Consider the following 22,375-nt stretch of genomic DNA (forward strand, 5'->3'; position numbering starts at 1 on the left):
TGCTCAGCCGACCTAAAGGACTTCAGATGGATGCTCTGAATTTATGAGGCATGTTCCTCAGATGTTCCACACAGGACCTCGTTCCTGTGACTCATCTCAAAATAGCATGAGAGAAAAGCTGGGCAGCAAGTACAGTTCCAAAGCCTATGTTTAGAAAATGACTTAGAAGTCAGAATAATCTTGGGGGAAAGATCTTCTAACTGTGTTATTACTATACAAATATTTTCTATTGTCATAACATATATAAATGTTTCCTACATTTAAAAAAAAAAACTCTTTTTCAAAAATGTTTCTGATCCTTTCTTTCAGACAAACTTGGTCCTACAGTGTTTGCTCCTGTGAAAATGGATCTTGTTGGAAATATCAAGGTGAATATACTGGCTTGTCTCTGTAGAGACTTGTCAAAAAAGGAAAAAATCATTCACACTGGGAACTCTCAGTAGAGGAATGGCTGGGGTAGCCCTGATATGTGATAGAGACAAGCCTTTGGTAGGCTGGCCTCTTTGAAGATCTGAGCTGGATCAGTGGGAGGCACTCAGGTCAGCAATGATTGTATGCATTTTGGAGTTAAACAATAACAAGAGACATTTCTCCAAAAACATGTCACTAGCAATAGCTATTATTTGTATGGGACTCAAAAGACCAACTTCCTGGTGCATCTGTGGAGCCATCAACAATAGGAAGTCTGAGCCTCCTCAGAAAAGTGAGAGTTGTTTATATTACATCCAACGTTTATGGTTAAAATTGCTTTTTAAACCAAGCGTGGTGGTGCATGCAAATCCTAGCACTTGAGTAGTAGAGGCATGAGGATCTCTGAGAGTTCAAGGCTAGCTTGGACTACAGAGTGATTTCCATTATAGCCAGGGCTATGTAGAGAGACCCTGTCTCAAAAATAAAGTACAGTCTGCACTGCTAGGTATGATATGTTGAAGAAGTTCTGTGGAAGTTTCCCAGCATGTTTGGAGAGGTGGAAAGGTACATGGAGTCACTCATGCAAGTGATTGTTCAGGGGTGAGCAAAGGTACCTCAAGAGCATTGCTTAAAACCTTCGGCTCTTGGTGCTAGTTAAAGCCTCATAGAACTCTTGGAATTTTTAAAATGTTTACCCTAAAAACATAAGAAGATAGTAAAGTCTGGCTTTGGTTTCTTAGAAATCTTCTTGCTTATAGATTTGAATACTGATACTACTGGTAATGTTACCATTTTCATGGTAGGCAATAGTTTTGGTTTTTGTTTTTGTCTTCCAGAAGGTAAATCAGAAGTACATAACCAACAAGGAAGAGTTTACTACCCTCCAGAAGATAGTGCTGCATGAGGTGGAGGCTGATGTAGCTCAGGTTAGGAACTCTGCGACAGAAGCCCTCTTGTGGCTGAAGAGGTGAGGCTGTCAAGTGGAGCAAGGGCATGCTCCAGTTCAGCTCAGTTGAAATGGTACCAGCTCACTGTTGCCTTTGAGTGAAGGAGCTAACCAAAGGTTAGACCTTCCAGAAAGTCTGCTGAAGAGAACATCAGCTCGATAGTGACAAATATTGTTAATATTGGAAGTATTTGTAAGATCAAGATTCTAGACAGGCGAGCCAATGAGTTTCTCTTTGAGTGGCTTTCCATTTCAATGGCAAAGCCTGAGAAAACACTGAACTCACAACCAAAGTTTCTCGAGCCCTAAATCTGGTGTGGGGTTCTAGAATTTTCGTTTCTAATGAATTCTAGCTGATGCTAAAGCCACAGCCATAGCACTGTAATTTGGAAACACTGCTTTAGGAATGCCGAGGGAATGAGGTGGGTGTCCAGAGCTTTCTATAGGAAGCCAATCAGAAAGGGCCTCTGTCCATCCTGCCTGCCCCTTGCCTTGCTTGAGACACTTAAATAGAAGCTAGCATCTGCCATCTGAACTTTGAAAATAATATTTTTTCTCTCTTTCATTTTAGAGGTCTCAAATTTTTAAAGGGCTTTTTGACAGAAGTGAAAAATGGAGAAAAAGATATCCAGACAGCACTGAGTAAGTGTGCTTCATCATATTCTGATAATCTGCAATTAAACTTGAGATGGAGACCCTGGAGGTAGGGACAGAGCATAGGGGACATTTCTGCTTCCATGGGTTTGATTTTCTTTTCTTTTTTAATTTCATTTTTTATTCATTGCTTCTTATATGCTTTCTTTAAAAGGAATCTATGAGAATGTGACTTAATGGTAGAGCATTTACCTAGCATGTGTGAGACCCTGAGTTCAATCCCTGTCTCGTAAGAACAGAATAAAGGGAAGAAAGGAAAGTACCTATGCAGCAACCACGTCCTCCAGGTTGGACTTGGTAAGAATCAGTTTATCACCCTAGTTCATCATGAGGTTAGGTTTTCTTAAATGAGTCGGCAGGAATCAGTATTTGAAGAGAAGTTCACGTTAGAGTGCAGGAAAGAAGGTGGGAGGGGGAATCCTGAGGAGCTGGTCGTGGAGTGAGACTAGGGGCCAGCTCTCATCCTGCACTCCTCCACATGTCCATTTTGTAGTGCTAGAGCCAAGATTGCAAGAAAGGCCTTGTGAGAGGAGATTGACCTTGAGTCCCATCACAGTACACAGTACGGTAACTGCAACTTTAGGTGCTTCTTAGTAAGTAAATACTGATAGGTGGGCTATGGGTTGGTGCATCCATCAGAGTAGTTTTGACAAAGTAGACTTTATAGCATCTTCACAGTGCACTGATAATAACATGGCTGGATTCTCACTCTGTTGCATGAGTCTTTTTGTTTGCTTGCTTGGTTTGGTGTTATGGAGACACATAATTCTTTATGTGCTGGAATGTGCTCTCTCGGGTGCTGGAATGACAGGAATGTGCCAACACATCAAGCATAGCATAACTCTTGGGAGTTATGCGGAGGGAGTGAAATCCTTGTTATTCTAAAGCCTGGATAATTATAGTCTGGAGACACAAAGCCAGGTATTAAGTAGCCATGGTTATAAACAGAAAAGTGAGTTAATTCTGTGCCTGTGGGGAGGGTTACAATATTCTCTGTGGCACTTTTTTCAGTTTCCTAGGAGGTATCTTCCCTCTTGGCACAAGTTGTGAGAGACTCTGCCCCCTTAAGATTTGCCCCCCTATCCTGGCTGGAAACTGCTGGTGTGCCATGTGACAGTTGTGCCAACAGTTCTGCAGCACTTTAAAAATGGGCACAACTTAACTCCGTCAGTGCCATGTTACTCAGTGCAGAACCGAGATTATGAGATATTAAAGTACTTGCGTCAGACCCCATAGTCATCACTTCACACACAACACTAGTAACCTACCAGAAGTAGGGCTTATTTGTCCCAAATCAGAAGTAGAAAGCTTGTGTATCTCAGATGTCAAACCAAAATTTCCTCTTCAGACTAGCTTCTTAGCATGGAAATTTCCTGCTGGAAGGGTGCTTTACTGGAGAAAGGGCTAGAGATGATGCTCTGTGCCTGGAAGGCCGAACACGTGAGCCAGGACAGTGCTGATGGTGCTCTTTGCTGCAACTGGGAGAAATGGATCCCCATGCTCACGGGGCTCTGCTTGTGAACAGGGGGGCTTTGACCTTGAGGTTAGCCCTTCCATGCCATTCTGCATTTGTTTCTCCTCTAGTTGGAACTTTCTGTGTTTGTTTGTTTGGAGGCAGGGTCTCATGTAGCCCAGGGTGGCCTCCAACTCAATATGCTGCTGAGGATCCCCTTGGACTTCAGATCCTCCTGCCTCCAGCTCAAGTGATGGGATTATAGGCCTGTATCAGCACTCTTGGTTCATGCACTGCAGGGCTAGGGACTCAAACCCAGGGCTTCACATGTGCCAGGCAAGCACTCCGCCCACAAGCTGCACATCCCCCAGCACTCTGGCTGGAACGTTCACTTGAGTTGCAGACAGGACCCAGAAGATGTTGACTCTGTGAAGAGAAACTTGGAAGGACAGATGTTGCTGTACGACTGAAAATGATCGTAGCCAGTCTTAGCTCCGCCTCCCCCACTCTACCTTCAGTGCTGCTCTTGGAAAAGAAAGGGGAGCTATGAATTCGATATTTCATTCTGACATTCAGGCTCATTTCAAAGGTCTTGAATGGTGTCTTTGTAATAATGGTCGTTTCCACTGCCATTCAGTGTGAGGAGCTAAAATACCCTGGTCACCTCCCCCTTCAGACATGGCTGCAAACAGACATGTTTTAATTTTTAATTCTTTGACCATTTCATACCTATAGTGTATTTTGCCGTTTCTGTCTATACTGCTGTCATCCTTTTCCACTCCTGCTGAACCCCTTCTCCACAAATGTATTCACACTTTGAATTCCCTTTTGGAAGTATAAAAGTCAGTGTTTAGCAGGAGGGCCTTAGAAAAGCCAGTCACAGACCCAGACTCTATGAGCTCTAGTTTGTCAGTGCATGCTAAGGTTCTTAAGCACCCCGGGCAGGCTTGCTCACCCATGGCAAACATGGCCTTAAGAGGACCATGTACATTAAGTTGTTCACACCTTAAAGGCTCCTTGATACAGATTTCTTCTGGGACAATGGCTTTGCTTGTCTCATTTAAAATTATGGCCTCTGTAAGTGGAGCTGGTATCATGTCTGACTTGAGTTACGGTGGTTATGTAGATAAGAGTGTGTATGTGTTCAGGGTCCAGTGAGATGGCTCAGAAATAAAGGCACTAGCCACCAAGTCCAGTGACCTGATTTTGATCCCTATAACCCACATGGTAGAACTCTCACAAGTTGTCCACTAACCCTCACATACGCTGTTATATATAAACACACAAATATATCATAAAAATTTAAAGATTATACAATATGCTGCATAGAAGCAAATTAGCTCTCTTCTTTCAATTCTAAAACTGCCTTACTTGATAACAGCTACTATTAAATAGTACCCAACTATAGCCATAACAGTAGCTTCTTGGTTTTTGTTTGCTTTGTTTTCCGGCAGTTCTAGGGATCAAACACATTCTAGGAGAGTGTTCTTACACTAAGCTGTGGAATAATTCCCAACACCCGGAGGAAATCCTGAGGCCTTACTCTGCACCCTTTGCTCTTGAGCTTGGAGTTGATCGAAGTGAAACAATTTGGGTGATCTCATTCAACAGTGGTTCTGTGCTGTTAGTGTCTTCTGACATTCACTCAGGATCATCTCAGAGGATCAGATCACAGGTGATAGGGTTAATGGTCTGCCCTAGGACTGAGCCATTTGTAGATGCCACAATAAAAAGGTTTTGAAAATCTGTCTTGGCCGTGGAAGTGCAAAAGCTGCCCTGGGTTTCCAAGCACCATTGTCCTAAATGTTACTTGCTCTGCACTGTAACTCAGCAGGAAGGCAAATTCACACACCATGCCTCACGACAACCCATAAATGTCAACCAAGATCTGGGCCAGAACAGGAAGAAAAGTTTAAAGGCTACTAGGTCATGTATTTAATGTGAAAGGCCATCCCAGACAAGGACAATTAAGTGAGAATGCAGAAGCAGGTATTTAAGATCAAATAAAAACCTGACTAATTATTCTGAAAGCACGAAGGGGCAGGAATCAGGTCCTGCCCTTTGGAACTCCCAGCATGCCTTGTACTGGCAGGGTTGCCTAATGACAAGTTTGCTCATGATAGTATCCAAAGTTGACATGGGGCATGTCTGGATGCTTGTTCAATATCTGCCCTTGGTTACTGAATTGATGCTTGCTCACACAGTTTTCATCACTAGAGCTTCACAAGAATTCATAGAGGTCTTTCTCAGTTTAGTTTTGGTTTCTTGAGACAGGGTCTCTCTGTAGTCCTGGCTGTCCTGGAGCTCACTGTGTAGACCAGTCTGACCTCAGACTCAAGAGAGATCTACCTGCCTCTGTCTCCCGAGTGCTGGGATTAGAGCTGTGTACCACTATGTCAGGTTCATTTATTTCTTTTAGAGGCCAAAAAAATACTAAATACTACCAGATTAGAGAGCATACCTTATGATAATGAGAGAGAATTGCAGTGAAGATTAATGCTTCTCATTATTTAACTTTCTCTGTGTAACCAAACTAGATCAGGTTAGACTTCATCTTATTTCAATTCAACCTCACATGACACAGATACTTGCAGCCCTAGAAATCAGCTAAGAACTTTTGACTTTTTTATGCATTTTTAGTTTATTTGTTGATAGTGAATTTCATCAGTGATCTTCCTTGGCTTTTGTCAGGACCCAGCCAAAAGTGTATCTCCTCTTCTCCCTCATAGCATGTGGTTCCCATCTTGCAGGAGGAACACTCACTGTCAAGATCAAGGTGTAGACATGAGGAACAACCACTTCCTCTGACTGGGTCAGGTGGGAAGACACAGGTAGCATGTGGTGCACCTGTTCCCTTGTCCTTAGGCCAGCTGCTCATGCTTTTAGACTCACAGTAATCTTGTCTTCTCTACTTCCTGCCCTTTAGAGGGAGGGCGTGGAGAAGGCTTTCTAGACTGTTTGATATGGGGGCTTAAATGGCACAATGCAGGAAATGTGAGTACTCAGAGGTTGATAGAACACTGACTCCAGAGCAGTTTGCCCAGCCAGGTGCTTTGTAGCTGAGGGCTTGGAACCAGAACAGCACTGTTTGCTGTATACTGTAAGGAAGTGAGTCTCGTTCTGTTAGTTCCCTGTCACAGATGTAATTGAGATGAGGATGGGTTTGTTGGCTATACAAAATAATACTCTGCAGGGACATTTTCTGTGAAAAGGAGTACTGTGGATATCACTCTGTATAAATAAAATGCTGATTGGCCAATAGCCAGGCAAAAAGTATAGGCGGGACAAGCAGAGAAGAGAATTCTGGGAAGTGGAAGGCTGAGACAGAGAGACGCTGCCAGCCACCACCATGAAAAGTGAGATGTAAGGTACTGGTAAGCCACGAGCCACATGGGAACTTATTTAATTATCTTAATTTAAGATAGAAGAACTAGATAGCAAGAAGCCTGCCATGGCCATACAGTTTGTAAGCAAGGTTGGGTCTGAGTGGCTGCGGGACTGGTGGGTGAGAGAGATTTGTCCTGACCATGGGCCAGGCAGGACCAGGAAAACTCTAGCTACAAAGGAGAGTTTTTCTCTGGAACGTTGTATGTTAGTTAAATCTACCAGTATCTTTAGCCCCACATTAAAAACTGTCTATTTGTGTGTGAGTTTGCGTGTGTCAGGGTGCACAGCATGCTGCAGTGTTCTGTTTCTTCTCCATCCATACTATAAAACCAGGGAGGACATATGTTAATGTTTTCAGAACTGCCACTGAGCCCTAGGTAACTCAGAATCCATACTGTAAAGATCTTTGCTGTTTGATCCCAACTTCTTTCCTGTCCCAGTGAACTGCTCCTGGTTGCACAGGTTGGCCCAATTCCATGAGTCTTTCTCATCTGTGGCCATCACCCTCCTCCTGCATACCCTATCCAGCCTTCAAGATGCCTGAAAATCCTGGCTGCTGCACCGAGGCTGCGTTAGTCTCTGTTCCTTTGGCACTGTAATACCATCCGTCATACAAATGTATTATATGATATGATAATGGTGTGTTAAAAGGCCAGCTCCTTCTGGATCCATCAAGTTCTAAGAGCAGAGGGTTGACTGAGTGTAACTCATCTGAAGATCCACTGCTTTGCACAGTGTGTGGAATAGAGTAGATCAACACTGAAGTCTTGTTAAATGAAACAATATATCACTATAGATATTCAGAGATTTTGGTTTTTCAAGACAGGGTTTCTCTGTGTAACAGTCCTGGCTGTCTTGGAACTTGCTTTGAAGACCAAGATGGCCTTCAAATCACAGATCTGTCTGCCTCCTAAGTGCTAGGATTAAAGGCATGCATCGCCACTACCCGGCTACAGCAGATTTTCATAATGACATTTAATACACTGGCTGGATTAGGGTCACAGGAAAGCAAGGAGACCCACTACCTTCCCCCAGTAACTCCTGGTCCAGGTGGCTCCTCAGACAGCTGAAAGGGTTAGAAGGTGGCTGTCTTCTTCCTGGTTTTCCTCAGGGCTGGGTCTGGCACTGCCTCCTGGGCTGCACTCTGTACTGTGTGAGTCAGCATTGCTCTTCTCAAGACGTCATCACCAAAGCCCTGGGTACCATCTAAACTTCCCGCATGCCATCCCAGAGTCAGCCAAGTGTTGGCCTTACACGGAGGATATGTGTCTTGAACCAGGTCCTGGCCTGCTCAGACTGTATGCCTAAGGGGAAAAATTAAATGTAATCTTGGGCTGTCCTTTCAACTGTGTCTAAGAATTTCTCCATATTTGCATTTAATTTCTTTCCCTTCTGCATGAGCTACCACACTAATGCTGACATCTCATCCTGTTCCAAACTCTAGCTAGCCAAGGGAATCTGTTGTATTTAAAATCTTATGTGTTATAACATATATTGAAGTATTCTTTTATAGAAATACATTTTGTACAAATTCAAATTATGCGAAGTGGAAATGGTAATACACACTGAAGTTTTTAATAAAGCCTTATCCAAAAAATTGGAATAGAAGTTGGCTAAAATTACATAATTTCAAAGCTGTAGTAGGCTATAGACCTAAGGTGCAGCCACATGGCAGTGCTGGACTTAGAAGAGAGTGCAGTGTCCTGTGCGCTGCATTGCTTTCCCACATGGGAGCTCATATGTGTAGTTCTGGTACCTGTTTCTGTACATCTGCCCTGGCCAGAGCAGAGCATGATTGTTCAGCCTATCACAGTATCACCTAAGCCTTCACTAAGTGGTCCAGTGCCTGCACCAACACCGGATTAGCACAGGAAAGTAAATAGGTTTGGAATAGAAAACTCAGATGTGCTCAGGCAAAACATGGAGATAAAGGTTAAGCTGCTCCTGTGAGGCACTGTGCAAATAACCCAAGAATGCCATAAGCTCCTGGAGACAATGTGTAGACATAGATGAAACATATGAAGAAAAATCCATGGTGGGCTTCAGATTGTCTTCTGAGAATATATCTATTCTGTGGGAATGATGGGAAATCAGTTTTGAAATTTCTATATATTGAGTTACCCAATATTTCAAAAAAATGTATCCCTTGCATAAAATGCCATCTTTTGCTCTTGGGACTTTTAAAATTAAAATTATTATATACCAGTTTTAAAAATCTCACTTTAAAATATCTTGGGACCAAAGTAATAGGCAGTTAACTTTAGAATATAGCATGTAAATAACTTTATTAACAGTTCTCCATACTTACTTTATAACTACCTTCAGGCCAATCTTGTCTAGACATTTTGTTTTGCTTTGTTTTGTTTTGTGGGATGTTCTGTTTTGTTTTGAGATACAGTCTCCCTCTGTTGCTTAGACTGACCTCAAATTTTTTGGCTCAAATGTTTCTTCTGCCTTAGCCTACCGAGTGGCTGGAACTGTATGTAGATGTATACACTACTCGTGGCTTTTCCATAACATTTTAGAGGTTCTGGGCTTTTATACTGTATATCCAGGGCTACAGGGTATTAAGACAAATGTTTGCTATCTCAGGAACAAACATTAAAATTGGCAAGAACTTAGAGATTATTTCACTAAGGGAGAGATGGTGATTAGAGAAGGTATATAAGCCTGGCTCAGGGTTAGGCTACATTTCAAAGAACTGTGTTTTAAGTTAATTGCATCATTCCAATTGTATTTAGTCATAATTTTCTATATCCTTTTCTCCCTACTTACTGCTTTATATATGAAACTTTCCCACTATGATAATAAACCGAAGTTCAGATACAGTGACCCAATATAGGTGAAAATGCCTACTTTTCTTGAATGAAATAAAAGGGGGAGAGGTAGAAGGGAAGGGGGAAGTCTGTCTGCACTCCTTTCGTTTGTAACACTGGGTGTGTAAAACCTTGGAATTAGATTTGTATTACGCATACATTAGATAGTGCATTATGCAAATCACACCAGCATCTTACCATTCATACCTCACAAAATCTCTTTCTTTTCAAGATAACGCATACGGCAAAACATTACGGCAGCACCATGGCTGGGTAGTTCGAGGGGTTTTTGCGGTAAGTAATTCCTGTCCTCTAAAGTTTACGTAATCAGGAAGGTGGGTTTTGTTTACATGCTTGCTTAGTTTTGGAGACAAAAATTGCTAGCTCATTTATGTTTATAAGCCTTTGGAATGTGGAAATGTCAGCAACAGAAAATAGCAAGACTCACAAAGACTAGTGAAGACTTATGGATGAGAGCGTTTCAGTGACTTTAGAGTTGTGCCTCTGAAGTCTTGGGGGTGGGGGGCATGAAATAAGAAACTGGGCAGCCATGCAGAGAGAGCTAGATGTAGGCTGTGATTTCAGATACCACCAAGGAGAGATAGGTCCAGCAACTCTGTGGGTACATGTCACTAGGCAAGGCTAGTAATCCCTTCTTAAACAGTTGTTAGCACAGTGAAGATACTAGACACTTCTATGTGTGTTCACCTGGTTCCTGCCATTTCTTCTTCCTGGCACTTTGTTTTACCTTCTTAGCTTTTTAAAAATACATTTTGATTTAATCTTTTAAATACTTATCTAGTTTATATATTTCTTTAAATATATAGTTCTACTTAGACATATACCTACATGTTTATGGAATGTATTAATTAATTATATAAATTCTTACTTTTTACATTTAGCTATAGTATAATTCTGTAGTCTTTAGCCATACTTACTAGATTGTTTGTGGTGTTAAGGATCAAGCCCTCAGTCTCACAGGCTGAATAGGCACTATTACACCAGCCCCTGTTATAACCATTTTAATACCACGGGAGTCTGAGAAAAAATTTCCGTTTTTAGTGGCTGCATAATAGGTCCCATAATTTGTGAGTTTGTTCATATGAGCAGCACAGACTCTACTCACACATTATACTAAAATTCTTACTTCCCTAAACTAGATTGCTGAAAGAGTTGCCTATCCGAATACGAAGCATTGCATCTACAGCTTACAGTTTAGAGTACTCACCATGCACTAAACATTGTTTTCAGTGTTTGAGAGACATGAAGTTACTACTCTCCTAACACAGAGGTAACTCTTGTTTTCCCTGCTGTAGACAGAGACCTGACACACAGGATATAGCTAGCCCATCTGTAGCTATTGACAGCCTTAGGCAGGGTCCAGTGTTTGGTGGTGCTAGCATTTAAGCAATGCATGATTTCAAGCCTTTGCCACAGCACTGTCTGTAGATGGGTCAAGTCTGGATCTTCCCTAGCCTTGAAGCCTCACAATGACTCCTCAAATCATCCATACTTTGGAAGGCTGATTGCATTTTCTAGTATGCCAACTAGCCAATCTCAGTGGTTCAGAGAAAACATCTTTCCATTCCTGGAATCTAACTGATTTACCAACCAAATAGTGAACTTTAATCCTCAAACATGTCAAGTCTGAACAATTACCAGCCAAGCTTCTCCTACCAGCTTGCTGATATCCAGCTGTCACTTGACCTTCTCGTTTTCCTCTTCAGCCAGATTGGAGGGTTGAGCTTAGCATTGGCCCTGCCTCTTTTTTCCTCTAGTGCTGGTCTGGCTCTAGACTAGCAGTTGTTTCTTAGGAATTCTGAAGGCCTCAACTGTCATCTCTAGCCTCTGCTATCACTACTAGAAAATTCCATCCCACTGTCTATCAACTAACTGTACTTGCTGTCAATAGCTCTATAGTCTTTCTTTCTCTTTCCACTCTCAGATTTCACGATAAGCTTTTCTCTGTTTTCCATCATTTGAAGTGCAGGGCCTGCCCTTCAGTTCCGGGAGATTTTCTACATTGTGTTTTGAATAACTACCTTGTTTTCCTTTTTCCGTGTCTCTCTTTTATACTTACAGTATCTTCTGAATGTTAATTATGTGCCAGGCTTTGGGTGAAACAATTCTATATAATCTTAATCTTTAAAATAAGAAAAAAAGTTCAGCTACCTTCTGTGGTTGAGGAAAGTGAGGTTCTAGGAAGTTAAACACTTCGCTTAAATTCTTCACATGAATATGTGAAAAATCTGAGATTCAGTGATAGTAGCCACTCTTGCTTCACAAATGGGGAGGAAGGCTTCTCAAAGGCTTTCAGAATATAAAGGGAACCATTGTAGATCCTCTGCTGTTTCAGGAGGGCCAAGCCTAGGGAAATTCAGAAAGGGGATTTGGCAAGCTGGGAATAGCCAGACTAGCCAGACTGTATCAAGAGGTGGAGAGAGAACCTGGGAAGTTGTCCACCGAGAAGAGACAGGCTGTGGTTCAGAAGCACAGAAGGAGCCTAGGTTTCAGTCCTGGCCCCAGTGTTCTGAGACTGACTGTGTTTATCCAAGATAGAGATAGAGACTGCATGGTTCTTACAGATGATGATTAAAATATCAGTCTAGAAGCAAACATTACCTCTGTATGAGTTACTGTTCCTGCAACGGCACACCCAACAAAAGCAGTAAGGAAGGAAAGCTTGTTTAGGCTCACAGCTTGAGGCTCAGAGGCCACAGCAGCTGCTTCCAGAGTCAGGAAGCAGAGCGGGGAAGTCTACTGCCTGCTCTTTTCATCTAGGCAGGCCCCAGTCCATGGAGTCGTGCCTCTCACATTGAGAGTGGGTCTCTCCAACCTTAACTGACCCACCTTGAAACTCACTCACAGATGGGCTCACAAGATTGTCCCCTTAGTGATTCTGCGTGCCTTCAGGTTAACACTATTGTCATCATAAGTCTACCCTTTTTACTATAGGCTCATGGCCATCTCATCATTCAGTCCAACTTCAAAAGTCTTCATTTTGTTGTCTTTAACAATTCCAAAGTTGCTCAAAAGTCTCTTATGAGACCCAGGCAATCTCTTTAACTTTTAGCCTCTGTAAAATAAAAAGAAATCAAGCTACATTCTTCCAACATACAAAGTAGGGCACAGAGTAAACATTCAATTGCAGAAGAGAGGAATTGGGGCATAACATGGGAAAGTCAGACTAAAGAAAGACCAAAACCCAGCGGGGAAAACACCTAATTGTGCAGCTCCAAATGGAGCATCTAGGGATCATGATGGAATCATTGCACTCCAAAGTGCTTGGCCGCCCTGATCTTGCAGCTCTGCTACCTGCAGCACATGGAGCCACCTCTAATCCATGTCTCCAGCTTTCCTCAGTGGATATCTATCCCACGGTCCTGGCATCTCCAAGATCCTGAGTTCTCCATTGCAACTGGGCTCCACATTTGCAGCATTATATAGTGATCTCTCAGAGCCTTCAGGAAAGGAATCCAATCTTGCGTCATATAGCTTGGCCTCAGAGGCCATCTGGAATCTCAGTCAAGCCTACATGATTCCCTCACTCTTGAGTCTGTCATGGCTGTAACGCCTGTAACACAAGGACAGTATTTTCAAGTTTTGCTGTCAGCAGCAAGATGTGGCCTGGCCTCCCAGTACCCAGTTGTATGGGCCTCCATGTGCCTTACAGGATGACCATGGGGAAACACTTCCCTAGGGTGGTAGTTGTTTACCAGGGAACCTCTTTGGTAGTATTCTCAATTCAGCGTCTCTTTTCAAATGAATTTGTATTTATATAAGATGGGCCAGAGCATTCCACAGCCTAGATACTATCTGTCTTAGTTAGGATTTCTTCTACTGTGAAGAGACACCATGACCATGGCAACTCTTATAAAGGAAAACATTTAATTGAGGTGGCAGCTTACAGTTTCAGAGTTTTAGTCCATTATCATCATGCAGGGAGCATGGCAGTGTGCAGATAGACGTAATGCTGGAGAATTCTACATCTTGATCCAAAGGCAACAGGAAGTGAACTGAGTGCCACACTGAGTGAAGCTTGAGCAAAGGAGACCTCAAAGCCCACCCCTGCCCCCACAGTATAACACACTCCCCCCAACAAGACCACACCTATTCCAACAAAGCCACACCTCCTAATAGTGCCACTTCCTTTAAGGGCCATTTTCTTTCAAACCAGCACATTTCACTCCCTGGCCCCAAAAGGCTTATAGCCTTATCATAATGCAAAAATGCATTCAGTCCAACTTCAAAAGTCCCCATAGTTTTATATAACAGTCTCAAACTTATTTAAAAGTTTAAAGTTCAAAGTCTCTTCTGAGATTCATGCAATCTCCTAATCAAAATCAAAAGGCAGATTACATACTTCCAACATAAAATGGCACAGAATATACATTACCATTTCAAAATGTAGGGAAGGGAGCATAGTGACGAAATACTGGACCAAAGCAAGGCTGGGCAAACTCCAAACTCTGCATTTCCATGTCTGATGTCAAAACGTGCTTCAGATCTCCAACTCCTTTCAGCTTCCTTGACTACAACAAAACTGTTTTCTCTCGGGCCGGCTCCACTCCCTGTTAGCAGCTTTCCTCGGCAGGTTCCCATGACTCTGGCTTCTTCAGTATCTTGTGGTGTCAAAGGCCGTCCAAGGTTCAGCTTCACAGCTTCATGCAATGTCCTCTCTCAGCCTCCATTCAGGGACACTCCTGACACATGCCTGGCCTCTGCAGCTTTCCTTAGTCTTGAAGGTAAATTCCATAGCCCCTTTCTTCTATCCTTAACTCCAGAACCATGTAGCTGATGCTGCCAAGTTCTGCTGCTTGCTGTGATTAGAACGTGGTCCACTCGTTCAACTACATCTTCACTTCAGCTTTCTGTGTTCTATGGTTTCCTTCACTGCCTAAGCTTGGCCGTCTTGCAATTGAATCTGTAGACCAGGCTGGCCTTGAACTCAGAGGTCTTTCAGTTACATCTTCACCAGCTTTCTGTTTTCAATGATGACTTTCACTGCCTAAGTCTGGCTGTTCTGGAACTTGCTCTGTAGATTAGGCTGGCCTCAAGCTCACAGAAATCTGCTGGCTGGTGCCTCTGGACTACTGGGATTAAAGGCATGCTACACCACACCTGGCTCTAAGCTTTTCTCTTTTTTCTTTTTTCTTTTTGTTTGATTGTTTGTTTGTTTTTTTAAAGACAGGATTTCTCTGCAACTCGGTCTGTCCTGGAACTAGCTCTGTAGACCAGGCTAGCCTCAAACTCACAGAGATCTACCTGCCTCTGCCTCCCGAGATTGGCATTACAGGTGTGCACCACCGCCACCGGCTTCTAAGCTTTTCTTTAATTCCTTTTCACAAATTGGAAACTTAGCTGGGTAGGATCTTACCCTGAGCTTACCACTCCCTTTATTCCATTTCTTAATCTGTTTATCTCCTTGAACACAGAATTTAGCTCTATTCCACTTCCTAGTGCTCCTTTTCTCCTCAAATTTTATATTTTCTTGCTCCTCATTATAAATCTGTGTAAGAGTGACCAGTAATAACCACACAACAGAGTCAATACTAGGCTGCTTTGAGAGTTCTTCTGCTGATAGAATTAATCCAAATCGCTTCACTTTAGCCTCAGACAGACTTTTCAGACAAGGGCAAAAGGTAGCCATTTTCCTCACCAAAATATCATAATAATGATCTCTAGGCAACATACTAAAATTCTTCTCTGAAACCTCTTGAGCAAGCCCCGCCCCCCCCATTCAAATAACTTAGCACCATCGGCTTCCATGCTCCTACTGCTGTGGCCTATTAAGTAGTGCTTAAAGCATTCCACTGTTTTCCTAACCCAAAGTACCAAAGTCCAAATTCCTCCAAACAAAAGCATGGTCAAACCTATCTCAGCAATACGTAGACCCTGATACCAACTTCTGTCTTAGTTAAGGTTTCTAATGCTGTGCAGAGACACCATGACCACTCTTACAAAGGAAAACATTTAACTGAAGTGGCAACTTACAGTTTCAGAGGTTTAGTACATTATCATCATGGCAGGGAGCATGGCAGTGTGCAGGCAGACATGGTGCTGGAGAATTCTACATCTTGATCCAAAGGCAACAGGAAGTGAACTGAGTGTCACACTGAGTGAAGCTTGAGCAAAGGAGACCTCAAAGCCCGTCCCCACAGTGACATACTTCCTCCAACAAAACCACACCTATTCCAACAAAGCCATACCTCCTAATAGTGCCACTCCCTTTGGGGGCCATTTTTTTCAAATCATCAAACAATCCTATCTGATATTTCCTCTGCCTATGAGATTATCCCATTGCCTTTGAGTTCAGCCTTACTCAGAGACTGAGCACAGGTAGAATGCAGCCACATGATTTGCCAGAATATAATGTGAATGACCTCTAATCCAGTTCCCAGTAGAATTCTTATTTCCCTCTGAAACTGCATCGCCTGGACCTCGATTGCCCACATTCCTGTTGGCATACTTATCTTCCAAATACCCACCAGAACAGTCCACTGAGCTCTGCTTACAACATCCTAAGGCTTTTCTAGTCTGAAGTTCCAAACTCTTATGCATTGTTTCCTCAAACCAGTTCCAAGGGTCTAAGAAACAGGAGGTCAGTTTCATCAAGTAACAACCCTACTCCTGGTATCAGTTTTTGTATTTATTACTTTTAGCATCGATGCAACAAAATATCCAACAAAAGCAGTTTAAGAAATAGTTTATTTTGGCTTAGATTTTGAGGATCTAGTCCTATACCCTGGAGCGTGAGACAGTTGGTCACATTGCATCCAGCCAAGAAATAAGAGAGATGAATGTTGCTGCTTGGCTCCTTTCTTCTTGTTCCCATTGGGGACTCCAGTCCAGGTAATAATGCCACCCACATTTATGGTGTGGGTCTTCCTACCTCAGTCAGCCAATTTAGAAACTCTCTTAAAGACATGCCAAGTTTGTCTCCTAGGCCTATGTCCTGTCAGGTTAACCATCATTCTTACAAGTTCCTTCTTTATTAGAAAATATACAAAGAGTCCTAGGAAATAGTATCCATATTGAGAAATAATAGGAGATAAGAAGACAAATGAAGTGTGCGTGCAAGTGAGATACTAATAAAGTGCCCTGGAAGGCTAGACAGACAGAATGCGCATGCTTACAGACAGATGTGAGTACTGATTGTGAGGAGTCATGGCATTGTTCATCATTAAGTGGGCCCAAGTAGACCCCTACCTATTCTAGACTTGAAGTTATTTGATTTGGTGCTAAGACCATGATTTTAGGCAATCTGTGAATTATGAATTAGAAGGGCATTCATGTTTGTTTACCCTTGCTTTCCTCAGCCCTACTCTCCTCCCTCCCTCCTTTCCATGCCTACCCCGTGTGTGTGTGTGTGTGTGTGTGTGTGTGTGTGTGTGTGTGTGTGTAAATATGCAAGTGACAGTTGTGTTGCAGATCCTCACAGGTAATTCTTTTGCAGTTAGCACTGAGGGCAGCACCATCCTATGAAGATTTTGTGGCTGCGCTAACCGTAAAAGAAGGTGACCACCAGAAAGAAGCTTTCAGTACTGGGATGCAGAGGGACCTGAGCCTTTACCTCCCTGCTATGGAAAAGCAGCTGGCCATACTGGACACTTTATATGAGATCCACGGGCTGGAGTCTGATGAGGTGGTGTGACAGCTACAGGACAGCACCTCCTAACTTCAGGGAATAAAGTTTGCTAAAGTGTTGTGTTGCCCTAGTTAATTTCCAGCAACAGCTTTGATGCTCTCCAACTCCTTTCCTGGGGAGATAGACAGGAGGAAGCAAAACCTAGTGCTTTTATAGAATTGTTTTAATGCATATGTGTTTGGTGTTTTTAAAAATCAAGGTGCTAAATATTTCAGTTCAACAGACCTACTGGAAACCAAATCATAGCTGTCACAGACTTGAATAGCAAGAAATAAGAGCAAAATTGACAAATGAATTTGTTGGAATCACATTTTATATCGTTCTGTTTCAGTTATTAGTTTTAATGGACCACCCAAATCCAAGCGGTATGCAGGACTATAATCCAAAGCCAGTGTTTAAAATAGCTTAGAAATTGACTGAGCGTTGGAGGGAGTGTAAGCTTTGTCAAAGGACTTGCTGTGCAACCGTTTGTTATTTCTAGACTGTCCCGAGTGGGTTTCTTCTCTGTGACTCTGCTGATGAGAAGGGCAGTGTAGTGAAGACATTTTGACAGTTGTGGGAAAACACTAACAAGGACTGCCATGCCTGTTGTCCGGGGGGACAGTGGCTCCAGGAGATGACCTCAGCCCATGCTTGAGAACAGAATAGAAGGGTAGGGTAAGTTGTTTGGGTAACAAGTGCTACTCTTGGCCAATACATTTCCTGTATGTTATCTGAATTGGACATCATAACAAAACAGTGACACTGTAGAGGATTGCTATCCTACTTCAGTAGTAAAGCTTATAATAGGAAGGTCTACTCCCATGCATGGAGTATCTTGTTTCTCTTGATTTTATTTTATTTTTATTTATTTATTTTTTGCCTAGCTTTATGAACTCTCTTCAGCAAAAGAGCCAGGTGGCTTTAAATGTGATCTAGATCACCCCTGTATTGAAGTCACATGATGTGCTGTTTGAAAGAACAGAGTCCTAGAACTTACCTGAAGAACCCACTCTGGAGGTGAAACAGGAATTTTCTGGTTGATAACCTTCCCAGGCGATACTCAAGTACACAAGGTTGAAGGGCTACCCAATTGAATTCTAGTTTTCAGGATTCCCATTCTTCTGCAAGAACCAAATGATACATCCCCCTACCCCAGGAGAAAGAGGGCCATCATTCAAGTAAAGTAATTAAGTAGAGAGTGAGTAGACCAGCAGCTTGTGTAGCATTGCTTGTGGCATCTCTACAAAGAGTGCCCATGTCTCCCAGTAATGGACCAAGAGGGTGCATAGGGGAGAAGCCATGCATGCCTTCCCCAGGAGAGGCTACTTCCTCCTAGTAACAAGAAAAGTCATTCAAGCATGAGCAGTCCCCCAGAGAAAGGGAGCCCTTACCAGGCACAGGTGAAGGGAGTGACCTGTGCACGTTGCGATTGCTGCTACATACACTAGGGCCCTGCAGAGAATTCGTGCAGGGAAAGGTACTGGTTTGGTCTGTCTTCAAGCAAGTGGGCATTTACTCAAATTAATGAAGCAGTAGAGCTGGCCACGGTGGTGCACGTAATCCCAGCTGTTGAGGAGTATGAGGCAGAAGTATCACTTGGGCCCAGGATGTGGAGGAAAACCTGGGCGACTAGCAAGACCTTGCCTCTTAAAATTTTTAAGAAAAAACCTCAAGTGAAGCAAGCATTTTGCCTACATGAGAAGTTCTAGAAAGTAAACAAACAGGAGGAAGGGCTGAAATTACTGACAATGTGCTCTTAGCTCCCACAAGAACTTCATCTGGGTCCTCTTCCTTGGCTAGTGGAAATCTGAGGGAGGGACTAGGGCATAATTTAGACCTCCTGCCCTTGACATAGCCTCTTAAAACCAGAAAAAGAAAAGGTAGCTAGTCTGCTTGTCTCCGAGAGTGGGTGTGACATCAGTGGGCTGTGCTACCAGGAAATTGATGCTAAGCATGGCTGCCCTAAGCAGCTGTGGGTGCCTCTCTGGTCTCTAGAGCCCAGGGGCCGGGCCCTCTGAGAACACCTCGGTCTGCACTGAGGCTCTCAGTGCACACAAAAGGAAAGCTGCCTTGCAGGGCAGTCTGAGTTTCTAGGTTCATTCCACCTAGATTGGTAGTCTTTGGTTGCTTCTCACTTTAGTTAAAGCTAGTGTTTTGTTTGTTTTTGTTTTATTTCGGGTTTTTTCTCTGATTTTCAGTTACTTTCTAAGAAAGGGGTAATAAAAAAAGACCCTGAAAGTGCTCCCGGGACCCCTTCTAAGAGCTCTGGCATCCCTAAGCCACTCTCACCCCAACAGGTGGAGAACGGGTATGTTTGTTGACAATGTTCGCCTGATCGTCATGGCTAACAACAGTTTTGGATTATTCTCCTAGCATCACTTTAAGGGAGAATCTGAAGAATAGGGAAATGTGTCTCCCTAGACACCAGCAGCATTGAATAAGGAGCATTGGCTGACCCTTACAGAGCACTGCCCCACCACCATTCCATCGGTCTGCTCTTCACCCCCACCCCATGAAGCTCAGCTCCACACTGGCTGGCATCAGTGTGCGTGTGTTGAACCAAACAAAGGCTTTTCAATTGTGACAAGCCTTTTGTCTTTTGAAAACATCTGATTATAACTAACACCTACTGAAAGATACTAACTTGGAGGTGTGGTACCTTTGAGGGTAGAAACCAGCTTGTAACTGAGGCAGAGGTGATTTCCATGGCAGCTCTTGACACAGCCTAGAAGGGAGCCAGAAGGGTGCTCTGGGGATGTAGTGGCTTGTTACTGTGTCCCAGTCATTCTGAGCGTGAAACTATCCCCCAGTGTCACTTCCCATACTGGGGAACATCGTCTATACCTCCTCTTTCAGCCTTGGGACTTTTTTCTTCTGTTATTGAGCATTGCTAGCAGTGAGCTACCCTTCCCTCCCCGCCCCCCTTAAGCTTGCTACAGGGATCCCCGCTCCTAGCCCTTGTTTCCTCTTCTGCAGCAGCAGCCTCAGCCCACCTGGCCCAGGATCTGTTACCTACCTACTCGAACTGCCAGAGCTTAGGGCAGAAGCCACGTTCACATTTGTAGCTGTAAGGTAGGGGAGGTCACAGTGGGAGAGCTGAATGCCATAGGGAAAGAGCGAGCACACCTCTGCCTTTGACTGGTCCATGTACAGTTAATGTGTTCACCCTGCAGAGTAGTGTTTTTAGGTAAGAAGTGTGTGGTGAGATTGGTAAATTCAGTGCACTTTGTTAATTAAAGTGAGAAGAGCTGAAGAATTTTTTTCTAAAGAAAACTAGTACAATTTTAAAGGTGATGTGTATGGAGAGACTTCAGATAAAGCAACAGAGAAGTGAGAGGGTTTTGAGCAATATAAAATATAAGGCATTTTAGAGACTTTCTGGAGAATAATTTTTTTTTTGTTTATTTCCTGCTAGACCCCTATGTCCTACAGGCACAGGGTCCCATTGTGTTGTGTTTTGAATCATCGATTCAAACCACTGCTTCTGATGTAGTCATGGGTTTACAACAGTTCACATCTCCACCCTCATGTTTCATTTCACTACTAAACATTTTTAAAATAGAAGGTTTCTAGATGTAGAATTTCTAACTAACTACAGTCTGTGTTGAGTCATCCCTCAGTTCAGCAATCTAGTGTGTTTGGCCGTAGAGATCCAGCCCTGAGATGCTTTGTGACACTGCAGTCTACATGCTTGTATGTGGCAGACTCCAGAAGTATACATGAAGTGCTGTATTGAGAAATGCGTTCTACTTCCATGTGATCCTTTGTAACCTGCAATTGCTTACTCAGGGGTTTCACAATAACAACATAAATATCCGATAGCTGTCCGATGGCATTTGAAGACTTTTTCCATAACAAGGTTATAGATGCATAATATTAGTTGAGGGTCCTTTCACTGCTCACTGGCCCTCCCCTGTGAATGCTCCCAGTCCAACCCTGTCCTGCAGACCATTTACATGATTTCTTGCACAGCTGCATTCAAGAAATCTAGGACATGATCAGCCAGTCACTGGTGATGCCTCTGATACAGATGATACATGCATTGATCTCTCTTCTCCATTGTCTATATATAGCCTTTAGTGGAAAGGAAAAAAGGCCACTACTCTGTAGGGCACGGTTTTCTTCTGAAATTCTTTCTTGTAAATTGTAAATCTTTGAGTCACTTTTTCAGAGTGAAAAGTGTTTCTAGCCAAGCTGTGGGGGGCATAATATCCTACTTGTTTGAAATGTCTCATGTATTTAAACTGTGGTCAGTATCCTCCTCACCTTACATTATACATACCCCTGGGTGGGGTGGTCCCCTCACCCTGTGGGGGTGGTTCCATCATTCCTGGCATGGATGACCTCATTACACAGCTGATCTCATCCACACAGAACCCCATGTGTGTGTCCACAGGTGTAGGTGGAGTCGGTGAAGAGAAGGGTGATCTAGACAGCAGATGAGCCAGCTACATGGCACGGGTAATGTATGATTCCCATGTGTCATGAGAATTTCACTAGAATGTCATTCAACAGCCCAACTACCTCATGTGAAATTGGCTGTGGACAATCTGTGTTAGGTGAGAAATGTGTTCAGAGAAATTTATTCTGGTTAATAAATTGAACAGAGTGGTGTCTCTATGAAGAAGAAACATGTTATACCAGATGCCAAAGGCTAAACTATACATAGATTTTCTTGGATTCCTTTCTACGTTAATGTTTAATTCCATAGTCTGTAACCTCATGAATGTTTGTAGTTTTGTAGAGCCATATGCTCTCAGTACCTGTCACAGAATCCTGTGTCAACCCCCTCGTCTCTCAGTATTTTGAATGAACATCATAATGCTGATAGGAAGCAAGTTAAACTATAAAAATGTCAACTTGTGGCTTCTTAATTTAATGGACTTTTACTTAGAAATGTATTGGAGCCTTTTAGGACCAATTGTTGAGTGAAAATACTGTGTGTAAATTTGTCTGCTTCTCTGTCCAAGTTGTTACTCTGTATTTCATGGGAAGTGGGGCAGGGGAGGGTTTTACTTCCTTTGGAGAATGTTTGAAAACATCCGTCAGATTTTTATATTCATTAATTACAATAAACA

At 42.9% G+C, this 22,375-nt stretch overlaps 1 protein-coding gene and 2 long non-coding RNA genes across 7 annotated transcripts in view; 1 reads left to right on the forward strand and 2 right to left on the reverse strand.

Moving 5' to 3' along the window:
* Nucleotides 1-11,528, reverse strand: part of LOC131906977 (uncharacterized) — a 39,124-nt gene extending 27,596 nt beyond the window's left edge. For 2 of the 4 annotated variants that reach the window (XR_009378259.1, XR_009378260.1), the window contains exon 1: nucleotides 11,327-11,527. This is a non-coding gene — a long non-coding RNA (uncharacterized LOC131906977). Of the gene's footprint in view, nucleotides 1-11,326 lie in introns of all 4 variants that reach the window. The other 2 variants (XR_009378262.1, XR_009378261.1) reach the window with 2 other exon arrangements.
* Plekha8 (pleckstrin homology domain containing A8) overlaps nucleotides 1-18,550 on the forward strand; it is a 52,208-nt gene extending 33,658 nt beyond the window's left edge. Inside the window, exons 10-14 of one of the 2 annotated variants that reach the window (XR_009378258.1) lie at nucleotides 310-368; nucleotides 1,248-1,337; nucleotides 1,929-1,999; nucleotides 9,900-9,961; nucleotides 17,124-17,170. Coding sequence is in view for 1 of the 2 variants with exons in the window: in XM_059257873.1 (XP_059113856.1) it covers nucleotides 310-368; nucleotides 1,248-1,378; nucleotides 1,929-1,999; nucleotides 9,900-9,961; nucleotides 17,124-17,321 (521 nt within the window). In the remaining variant the exon portion in view is untranslated. Of the gene's footprint in view, nucleotides 1-309; nucleotides 369-1,247; nucleotides 1,379-1,928; nucleotides 2,000-9,899; nucleotides 9,962-17,123 lie in introns of both variants that reach the window. The other variant, XM_059257873.1, reaches the window with a different exon arrangement.
* Nucleotides 8,403-11,312, reverse strand: LOC131906979 (uncharacterized). The gene is made up of 2 exons (XR_009378263.1): nucleotides 10,896-11,312; nucleotides 8,403-8,922 (listed from the first exon to the last, which is right to left on the reverse strand). It is a non-coding gene; the product is annotated as an uncharacterized LOC131906979 (long non-coding RNA).
* Nucleotides 18,551-22,375: the final 3,825 nt, after the last annotated feature.

Source organism: Peromyscus eremicus, chromosome 3, assembly GCF_949786415.1.
Source record: "Peromyscus eremicus chromosome 3, PerEre_H2_v1, whole genome shotgun sequence".
Classification (NCBI taxonomy): Eukaryota; Metazoa; Chordata; class Mammalia; order Rodentia; family Cricetidae; genus Peromyscus; species Peromyscus eremicus.